The 11,699-nt window shown below is 37.3% G+C and overlaps 1 protein-coding gene across 1 annotated transcript; it reads right to left on the minus strand.

Annotated features, from left to right (window-relative positions):
* Positions 1–1,507: 1,507 nt before the first annotated feature.
* On the minus strand, positions 1,508–9,458 carry LECT2 (leukocyte cell derived chemotaxin 2). The gene is made up of 4 exons (XM_008073358.2): positions 9,215–9,458; positions 7,983–8,079; positions 5,998–6,143; positions 1,508–1,770 (listed from the first exon to the last, which is right to left on the minus strand). The coding sequence occupies exons 1-4, from the start codon at positions 9,258–9,260 to the stop codon at positions 1,604–1,606; spliced, it is 456 nt and encodes a 151-aa protein (XP_008071549.1). The 5' UTR covers positions 9,261–9,458; the 3' UTR covers positions 1,508–1,603.
* Between the last annotated feature and the right edge of the window lie 2,241 nt (positions 9,459–11,699).

The raw sequence follows: 11,699 nt of genomic DNA on the forward strand, positions 1-11,699 counted from the left end.
AACTGTAAAACTACAGCTCTGGTAATAACAAATTTATGTGGTCCTCCCCTATTTAGTCATGAGGTAATTGGAGTTCATTATTTTCTTACTTTTCTTTTTATATAATTTTATTAAATATATGCCTGTGTTCTTGGAAATTTTGACTTGATTTTATAGAAAGAGTATTGTGCTTTATGACTGCTGCATACTATTCCATTCTATAACTTTGACATAATTTATTTATTCATTTCACTATTGACGGACATTTGGGTTTTTCCAGGTTTTACTATGAGAAATAATGTATCATGAACATTTTTATTCATATGTCCTGATATACCAATGCAGCCATTTCTTAAATAAACACAGTTCAATAGTTATATTTTCCTCTACTATATCTATACATAAAAATAGAATTATTCCACTGCAGTTTTCTGCATTCCAAAAGAATTTAAGCAAAAATTCATGGAGCAAGTTTTCACGGTGATTAATTCAACTTACTCATTTCTTACTGACTAAAATCTGGGGAACCAGAAATATTTCTGGTTCTTTGAACATTTGTATGCTCTTGTTTTCTCTAAGTACCTGTTGTTAACTAAAACAGTATAATAGACAATAAGCTATGAGTATACAATATACAATAAGATACGTATACAGTGATGTGTAGAAATAAATAGTTGCATACCATATGTTCTCATTCATAAGTGAGCCCTGAACATCTATCATAATACTACAGAGAAGGGATTGGCAGTTGCAGGACACTGCCAGGGGAGGGGGAGTGTATAACATCAGTAAGGGTGCCTGATACTAATCCAGGTGAAGCAAGGTCCAATGGGAGGCCCAAAACTTCACCTATCCCTAAAAGCACTGTGTACACAATCCTGACTTGTACCCCACAACTTTAAAATAAAATATTTTTTAAAAAGTAGTTGCAATATACACACAGCTAGCTGATGTTGATAGACCCAGTTCCATGAGGTACTTCAGATAAATGTAGGCCCCTTTTTTATTCTAGTGCTTCCTGTAATGTAGCCTCACTAAAATCTAGAATATGCTTGCTTGGACTGCCATCATTCATAACTGTGTGGGAGAGTGTGGATGAAAAGACCAGCAAATCTTTTCTTATCCATAAAAGAAGCTCTCCCTCAGCCAACTTGACAAACCTAAGGATATGGCTGAAAATCATCACTACCTTGACTCAAGAGAGGGCTCCAATTTATTCAATGAATATTTGTAAAGTGTGTACCACATCTAGCATTGTAAGCCAGCCGCTTTCCATTCTTGTGTCACAGAAACACCTTCAGGACTTTTCTTATTTTCAAGCAGAAAAGTAGCTAGTTTTAGAGGCATCAGAAATGCAGTCTGGCTCAGTATAAATTCATCTGTGTATTTATCAGTCTTTAGGACTGAGAAATCTAAAAAACAAAACCACCCTGATTCCATAGGTGACAGAAAGACCAAAGAGCTCCTAAGAAATTAGTTCACACCCAAACTTCAAAGTGACAAGTCAAAATTGAAATTGAAATATCATGTTTCTATTTGAACATAGTTTTCCTGAAAAGCAGGATATGCATCCAGGGTTTTAAGATGATGTTTTATTGAAAAGATCTGGTCATTTGTCTTCCATTTACAGGTACGCTGTAGGATCACTCAGATCACAGTTTTCAATGTGTATGTGTGATTGTATGCCAGGATAAACTTTCTGCAAGGGCAATAGAGTTCCCAGTTTTTCTCCTTTCTTGATAGAACCTTTGTACTTAACTGGCTTAATGTAGAAAATTTTGACACAGAAACCTAAAAGAAAATAAGAATAATTATTGACCTTGAATCACAAGTTTCGAAATAAGAAGTGAACAAAAACAAAAAGAGATAGAATTGAATAAGCTCAGAGGAGAAATAGAAGAAAGTGACAGCGTCATATTAAAAAGACTAAATTACAAGGTGCCAAAAGGAGAACAGATTCAAATTAAAATGTAATAAAGACGTTGATAAGCATAATGAACATTTGTATACCTAGCGCTGAATTGTACCCCACATCTTTAAAATAAAAAATTTAAAAGTTAATAAAAAAAGACATTGAAGAATAATAGCAGGAAAACACTAGGTAGTTGGGAAAATTGGCTCAGAACAATGTCAACTTCAAGACATATTCTAATTCTATTAGACAGTAATTCTATTAGACTTTAAAGATAAAATGAAATAACTGAAAAACAAACCACAAACCTTCATAATAATCAAAAGAACTAAAAAAATAAATAAAGGCCCACCAAGTAGAAAAACAGAGAGTCTGTGTAATACAGTAATAATAAAATGACAGTATAAAATGACTAAATATATGAGTCATATCTATAAATATAAATGAGCTTAATACATCGATTAAAAATTTTTCTATTGGATTGAAAAGCAAACCCCAATTTTTTGTTATATGGAATAAAGCACAGTGATTGAAAAAACTAAAAGTAATGAGTTGGACAAAGATTTGCCAAGTAAACGGGAGCAATAAGAAAGTAAGAGCTATGATCCTGTTACTACAGAGTGGAATTCAGGCCAAAATGCATTGCAACAAGACAAAGGAAGATCATGGATAATGGTAAATGCCACAGCTCACAATGAAGATATAACAATTACAATGATCCACACACTAAGTGACATGAACGCTATCTATATAAAGCACAGTCTCCTGGAGATGCAAGGAGACATGGTAGAAACCCACTAATAATAGGAGACTTTGGCATACTATTCTCAGTGCAAACAGGTCAAGTAGGCAAAAAAGAAATAGGTAAGGCAATGATATTGAGCTGTCCAATATGGTAGCCAGTGGCCACATGTGACTATTCAGCATTTAGAATGTAGCTAAGATGAATTGAGATGTGCTTTAGTGGCGAAATACGCAGTGGATTTTGAAGGCTTAGTATGTAAAAATGCAAAAATCTCAATTTTTATGTTGATTACATTTTAAAATAATATTTTAAAAACATTGAGTTAAATAAAATAGTAAAACTCCACATTTCTATTTTACTTATGTAATATGGCTACTAGACAATTTAAAATTATTTAGATAAAATTTACATAAAATTATTTACATAAAAAATATTACATTTCTATTGCATGATACTGCTGTAGAAGATCTAAACGAAATCCATCAAGTAGGTTTTATGAATATATATTTTTAAAAAGATGCAAGACCTCTTCAACTGAAAACTACTAATACAACAGCTATTAATATAACAACGAAAGAAGACAGGCTGGGTACAGTGGCCTACTTCTGTAATCCCAGCATTTTGAGAGGCAGAGGCAGGAGGATTGGTTGAACCCAGGAATTCGAGACCATCCTAGGCTGTAGTGATATCTCATCTCTACAAAAAAATTAGCTAAGCCGGGCTCGGTGGCTCAGCCTGTAATCCCTCGCCTTTGGGAAGCTGAGGTGAGTGGATTGCCTGAGCCCGCGGGTTCGAGACCCACCTGGGCAGCGAGACCTCATCTCTACAATAAATCAAAAAATCAGCCAGGCGTGGCAGCGCGTGCCTGTAATTCTGGCTACTTGGAAGGCTGAGGCGGAAGGATCGCCGGAGCCCAGCAGGTCGAGGCTGTGGTGGCCGGGAGCGGCCACTGCACTCCAGTCTGGGCGATCGAGTGAGACTCTGACTCAAAAAAAAAATTAACTGGGCATGGTGGTGCATGCTTGTAGTCCCAGCTGCTAGGGAAGCTGAGGTGGAAGGATTGCCTCAACTCAAAAGGCTGAGGCTGAGGTGAGCTGTGGTCATGCCAGTGCACTCCAGTCTGGGCAATAGAGGGAGACCCCAACAACAATAAAAAAAAAAAAGACTGTAAAAAATGGAGGATATAGAGGATATAATGTGTTCATTGATTGGAGGACTCACTACCTTAAAAATATCAGTTCTCAATCTGTATATTTACTGCAAACGCAATCAAAACTCCAGCAGGATTTTTGATGGAAATTGGCAAACTGAGTCTGTAATTTATTTGTAAATGCAAATGACCAGGAATTGTCCAGTCAATCTGAAAGAAGAATAAATTTGATTCCAATTATGCATTCTGGAACCGGAGAAATAACCACAGGGTGGATTCAGGGATGCACCAGGCCACTTCTGTTTCGGTGAAAAACTACACTGACCACCTGACTCAAGTCTGGAGAACTGCAGTGGCCTTTTAGATTTCCAGGAATTAGTTTTGAGCAAGTGTCCAATTATCTCTGAAGAGCCTAATTATTTCTTTTTCCCTGGTGTACAAGCATCCTACTACACAACTGCAGTTTTCTTTGGGAATGACTATAAGAAAAGTTTGCAGTCTACATTTTTGGCTATGTAGCAAGGCCCTTCCTCAAAGGGATTGAGCCTTTCATTCAGGGGGTCCTGACACTGAACTGGCTCAAGCTTGGGAACTTACTTGGGGTTAGGGGTAGGGATGGGAGTGGCGCGGTCTGTAGCTCATTACTGTGATGACTGAAGTCAGAATTTTGTTCATCGGGCCTGGAGCATTTCCATTTGTGGAAATCAAATGAAGCTTTAGCTGGTTGTTTATCTAATCAGTTCTTGGGTCACCATGATTGACAAGCCAGTGTCACAGATCTCTGAGGTTCCAATGAATCTGATTAATATTTCAGCTGTGCTGCCTATTAGGTAACCTCGCTGATGTTGGCCTTGACTGTTGAGTACCACCATTTCAGTGAACCTGGTTCAATGGAAGCAGTTTTTCTTGTCACTTTGAGCCTACAGAGAACAGTCACCATATAGTTCTTGAAGGATGTGAGTTTCCTCACAAGGTGCTCCTCACAGCCTTGGTGAGGGGGTGTCCTCTGGACTCACTCCCAAAAGGATCTATGGGAGAACATATCTATGTTCATTGAAAGGTATAAGGAAGTTTCTAGCAGTAGTTTCTTAATCACCTAAAACTGGGAACTACCCAAACATCCATCTAAAAAAGAATGGACAAATAGATGAAAACATGCATCATATATTGGAATGCTGTACATCAAAAATAATGAATGTGGATGCACAAACATGGATAAACCTAAAGCCATGATGTGCATGCTGTTAAATTCTATGTAAGTCATTTTTTTTTTAATGTTAGAAGCTGGGATAGTGTCCAGGTATGGTGGCTCCTGCCTATAGTCTCAGCACTTTTGGAGGTCGAGGCGGGAGGATTGTTGGAGCCCATGAGTTTGATGCTTGTCTCTACAAAAAAAAAAAAAAAAAAATCAAAAAATATGCTGGGTGTGGTGGCACATGCCTGTAGTCCCACCTAGTCAGAAGGCTGAAGAGAAAGGCTCATCTGAGCCCAGGCTGCGGTGAGCCATGATCATGCCCTGCACCCCAAGCCTGTGCGAAAGAGTGAGACCCTGACTCAAACTAACAAACAAACAAAGACCAGTTGAGATAGTGAGTACCTTGTTGGGGAATAATGACTGAAAGGCAGCACAAGGGGTCTCTGGGATGCCGGTGATGGATACACAGGTGTATTCACTTTGTTAAAATTCACGGAGCTGTACATTGTCATGTGCACTTTTCATGGTGTGTGAGTTATACCTCAATAGAATTAAAACAAGCAAACTACAAACCCAGTACCTGGAGTACCGGGAGATCTAGCTTGACTTAGAACATAGAGGCTTTTGAAAATATTTCACATTCAACTCTTGCAGAAAGGTCAGCATTTATGATTTGCGGGATTTGGGTAAATGAAAGTATCTATCCATTATGGTTAACATTGCTGAAAGTGGTTTTGTTTATAGATTGTTCAGCAAAAGCACATGGGCCACAGGAAGGAACACCTCAGGCAGCTGCAGAGTGTGGTGGAGTGTGTGCTCATGGCACAGGTTTTCAGGGAAAATGGCAGAACATCCCTGAAACTGTATCCGCTAGCTTGGTATACTCCGTATCCTTTCTGTTCTAGGTTTTATCATTTTGAAAGAAGTACAAAACGTCTATGTATGGAACCTTCATTAAGTAAACAATCATGAACACCTCCAGTTGGTGTCCCAGGTACAGACTCCACCTTTCTTACCTCTTCCAGATATTCGAACACCATTGTTGATAGCATTTTTGTTTCGATAAGGTTTCTCCTGGCTCATGATCATTCCAGTGAATGGTGCGTACACAGTAGATCCCGCAGAGCACAAGACGTCCACACCCTGGTGAGGTCTCTGATTTCTAGGATATAAATAGGAATGGACAGAATGAGGAGCTGCCCTGGAAAACTTGACTGTGCAGGAACATGGTGTTAGCACCCTGTTCCCAAACTAGGGTACCAAACCTGAAGCTGCCAGCGCATGCTGGGATGTTCCAGGATTCCTCACTCTGTTTAGTCCAATTTTAACCTCCCCTCTGCAGGTATTAATAACCATAATGAAAAGACTAGAGCGTTTAAAATAGTACTTGGAACATGGCAAGTCTTAAACAAATATTAACTAATATTTTTATACGGCATTTTGGGGAAATGCGGCAGTCCATGTAAGTGAATTTTATAGCTGGCTGGATCTTGACTTCTAAAGACCACTTTGGTTTTTTTATAGGAATCTATCATAAAAGTATTGTTACCCTACTTGTAGTTTCCTCTCAGTGATCTAGAAAAGTGACTGTAAACATTATGTACTGTATATGGTATTTTAATACAGTGAGCAATACCTCTTGGGTTTATTAGAACGTATGGAGCATAAATGCCAAATGATTCCAGATTGCAAGTTTTCCTAAGATTGTCTTAACAATCCTCAGCTCTTGCTTTGCATTGCTGTCATTACTCCGGCTTTTACCAGTCTCTCCTTCCTTTTAGTAGGCTACCACCTGAACACTCAGATTCACCAGGATTGTTAGAGTTATGTGCAAAGCAGCACTGAGAAGTTTCCAAGAGAAGAGGCAAGAAGTTATTGTATCAGTCAAGTGCATAAACTTTAGGGTATGAACTGAGTCTTAATTTTGGCAATTCAGAAGACTTTTTTCTATGTGTCCCATCTCTTAGTCCTATTTCAGGTATTTGAGGCTGCTTTGTAAGTAATATCTGTACAAGTGAGAGTTCTCCACTAATTAGGATGAACATCCATGATAGAACTGGATACATGGCCATTTCATCAGAGAGTGGCAGCCCCAAGGTGGTGCTGTGTATTACTGAAAATTCAGAGCTGGGCACAGTGACCACACCTGTAATCTCAGTTCTTTGGGAGGGCAAGTTTGGAAGATCGTTTGATGCCAGTAGTTTAAGAGCAGCCTGACCAACATAGCAAGACCCCATCTTTAGAAAAAATTTAAAATAAAAAACAGTGCTTAGAAAGAAATTAATGACTGTAAATGCCAAAAAAAGAGAAAGAAAAAAAAGAAAGAAAAAAGAAAGAAAGAAAGAAAAGACAAAGAAAGAAAAAAAGAAAGAAAGAAAAAGAAAGAAAGAAAGAAAGAAAGAAAGAAAGAAAGAAAGAAAGAAAGAAAGAAAGAAAGAAAGAAAAGAAAGAAAGAAAAAGAAAGGAGAAACCACAAGTGTGTTCCTCATTGTCTGGAAGAGATGGAGAAGCTCTCTTGCCTGCTCAGGGTCAGCCTCTAATATTCGGCTGCCAGAGCCTGGGACACTATGGTTTGGCGGGAAGAGGGTCCAAAAGCCTGAATTAAAGTCCAGCTTTCAGCATCTCCAGCTGTGCTTGACAGGTCCCTCAGCCCTGTGGTGCCTCAGTTCAAATTCCTCATCTATAAAATGGAATAGTAATATTTGATTCGCCTTTGGAGAAACAAAGCAAAAAAAACAGGTGGTTTAAGTCACTGTGTGAAGACCTTGGGGGAAAATCATTGTGTTTGTTGCCTCTCATTTCCTTATTCCATGCTCTGAGCCCTTACTGGAAGTTGAATTCTTGAAAGTTTTTCCATAGGCAGTGATGTAACTGGTTACATCTCTGGGTTTTCATGCTCTCAGAGGGGTCATTGTGAGCCCTTGAGGAAACTCTGGGCAAGAACACTAAGAAAAGAGGTTAGGAACCAAAGGGTTTGATGGCTGTTGGTGAAAACCCATACCTTTGAGCAGAGTAATGTCCACAGCCATGGCTGTCACACGTCCGGATCTCATTGGAAGACTTGCCTGCACATATATTAGCCCATGGTCCAGCCAGTGCTGAAAAGGAGAAACATGAGGGCAGAGCTCTGGCCTTGGATATTACCCACCTGCCTTATCTGTCTCCCAGTAGATCCTGAAAATTCTGGAAACATGGAGGATGGGTGCTTTTTTTAGTGTACTTGGTGAAAACTTGGTTTTACGTTCAACTTGTCTCTTTAATATAGTAAGCACTTGGTAAATGTTCAATTGAATTAAATTTCCTGGCTTTCCAGTGTTAGCATTTGAAGAGAGAGATACAGTTAGCAAACCTAACCTTTTACTTTGATACAAAAACAGAAGCAAAAACAAAAGCCTGCTAATTTGATTATTTATTTTATTTAAAAATATTTCACTCCTTACTAATACCAAGGTGCCAAAAATGTATATACATTTTAAGAGATGTTAAGAGATGTTAGCTGTAATCAGAAGTGTCTGGACACTGATGGTAACCATTGTGAGTACCTCTTGTAATTGTAGAAGTCAAATATGATTTTATTCGTCTTACTGAGTATTACAACTTTAATACAGTTTTTTACTTCTTAAAATGTGTATACACTTTGTTGGCACCCTCTGTATATATGCTATGAAGAGAAGCTACAGAATATGGCCATTAAGCATATTCCTTAATATACTTTTTCAAAAGTGCTTCAAAAGTCTTATGTCTTGGAGCCCAACTTCAAGTCAACACCTTAATCCAGACATAATGCCATCACTTTGGCAACTAATATTCATCCTTGGGAATTGAGACATATGTCAGACAATGTATTAAAGTGTCTACTTTTCTCTCCTGCTATATTTCCTTCGTCCTAATCCACACCATGCTCTGTATCAGGAATTTTCTAAACCATATTTTTATACAAACTTTGTATTTTCCTGTTTTGTTCCAGTTAAGTCCCAGTCCAAGATGGAAAGGCTTTTCTTGAAGTCTTTCTGTTCCACTTGTACATTTCCCTCACTAAAAAACGAGGACATTCAAGAGAAATGATTTAGAACGTCCCCTCTCCCACCAAGCAGCCTTCCTATTCCTTATGTATTTTTAATAATCAAATACACACATCTTTGTTGTGACTTTGCTATTAATGACTTTTTAATCTTCCCCTGAAATCGGTTTTTAAAAGTTAGCCAAGATTCTAAAATTGTACTTTTGACTTACCAGTGGAAATCAAAACAGCCAAAAGGAGGACTCTTGTGGAAAACATCTGGTTTTGCTTCCCTGTAGGTTTCTTCCTCTAATTAGAATCGCTCCCACACTCTCTTTGAAGAATATTCAAGTTTGAATGAAAATGTTCTAGCTGTTGAGACTTAGGATTCTGTCATTTCTTTAGTGTGAGACACACACAAAAATAAGAGAATGGAACAAGTCAAATTCTAATATTCCATGGATAGCTATTTGATTTGCATGTGGGACCTATGTAAAAGCCTTTGATCTAAAAAAGAAGCAGCCAGTTGTATTGGAAACACGGACTAAATATTAACAGAAAATGATAAGGCAGGGGCAGAATGACGGTCTTCTGGGCTGTGGCTTGTAGGAGAATGTTCATGTGAATAATGGAATACTTAGTACTATCTGCTGGTGGATCTTTCTTTCATTTCCTGGGTAGCATGTTTCAGAAAAGAACTGACCATTAATAACATATGACCCTCCATAATATACTCCTTAGTATATACCTTAGGTGTATTTCGGTGACCAGTTCAGTTATATTTCATCTGTGTAATATTTGGAAATAACTTCAATATTCTGTAAAATTATACTTATTTACTTTAAGTATGAGATTCTAAAATGTTTCTTGATTGTAATAATGGAAAACAAATACCATTCAAAGCATCCATCAATAGGGCAAAAGATAGATGAATTATAATATAGTCATACAATGGAGTATAATATAATTTAAATGAAGATGTATTATTAAAGCAGCTAGATCTCCAGATATTCTGTCGAATTAAAATACTACTTTTAGAATGATATGTGTACTATTATACTATTTATTTAAATTTTAAAAACACAAAAATGTTACTCTTCATGAATGCTGCATGTATAGTAAAAATACAAAAAGATGCACAGACTAAATACAGGTTAGCAATTACCTCTGAGAAGTGAGAGACATAGATCTGTGGAGAGATACAGAGTTCATAAACTCTAAACTATTTCATTTCTGAAAAAGAAAAAGATCGGAAGCAAATATGTAAAAACATGATTCATTTTTAGAGATAGATACATGGATGTTATGTTACTATCTACACTTTTCTGTAGCCTTGAACTTTCTGTGTGTTTCAAATATATATTAACAGCTCCTTTTTATGCTTACTATGAGATGTGGACCTGGAATCGTCTATGGACTCTCCCCATATAAATGATGTGCTAGAGGCTGAGGGAGGTTGTGATGGTGGCCCCCCTCCTTCACCCTGTCTGTATGCACACCCTTGCCATGTCTCACAGGACAAAGAGGACTTTCTCAGTTCTAGATTGGAGTTCAGCTAGGTGACTTTGACTAATAAGGTGAGGCAGAAGTGACAATAGATCATAAAGCCTGAGCCCTCTGGGGACTTCTTCTTTGCACTCATGTCACTGTGTTCTGGCATTGCCATGAGGAACATAGTAACGGAGGAACCTAGGCAGGGAATGAATGTCACGTGGAGCACAGCCACCCAACCGAGCCCAGCCTAGTACACTCTGTAAATGTGTTAGCAAAAACTGACTGTCATCGGAAGTCACTGAGTTTTGGGGAGGTATGTTACACAACAATAACTAAACAATGACAGTTAGATTAAACACCTAATGTCTAACTTCACACTAATGTCTAACTTCATACACAGTCTTTCCAGCAGGCATTTCATGTGTAAAGTGCAGAATGCCAATACACTGAATATATCACAGAACTGAGTCGATGTACTAGACAAAGAATAGGTAAGTGGAACAAAACAGATGATCAGAAATAGATCCAAATGCATAGTTCCAAATGTATGTAGTACAGAAGAAAAGTGCCACTTTAATCTATTGGAGAAAATAAAAGTCATCCCATAGATAGTATTAAGATAATGTATGGTAAAAAAATAAATTTCAATCTATATTAAAGTGAATCAAACATTTATATGTAAAAACAGAAAGGAAAAGAAACCATAAAAACAATAGAAGGAATTAGAAAGATTTTTTTAACGACCTTAGAATGGGTTAGGCCTTTCCAAGAATGTTAAAAAAAAAGCTTGGAAGCTATGAAGGAAAGAAACATTTACTAAATACGTTGTTATAAATTTTTTTTAAAAACTTCTACAAAGAAAACAGTATACTGACAAGAGTGAAAAGGCAATAATCTGGCAAAAATATCTATAACACGTGTGACATGACAGATGAGGGACTCATCTTCCTTATATACATATTTAAAAAATAAAAAATGTAAATAAACTGATAGAAAAATGGGCAGAAAATACCAACAGGCACTCACAAAGGAAGAAATATGTTACCAATAAAAATTTGAAAATATGTTCACTTCACTTGTAAACCAGGAAGAGATACAGTTTTGTAGAAACAGGAGCTTACTGGAAGTATAAATTGGTTTAACCTCTTTAGAGGACAATTGTAATAACCCTCAGAATTTTATTTATTTTTATTTATTTATTTATTTATTTTTGAGTTGGAGTCT

This window comes from Carlito syrichta, unplaced genomic scaffold (genome assembly GCF_000164805.1).
Source record: "Carlito syrichta isolate Samal-C Ts95f unplaced genomic scaffold, Tarsius_syrichta-2.0.1 Scaffold315827, whole genome shotgun sequence".
Classification (NCBI taxonomy): Eukaryota; Metazoa; Chordata; class Mammalia; order Primates; family Tarsiidae; genus Carlito; species Carlito syrichta.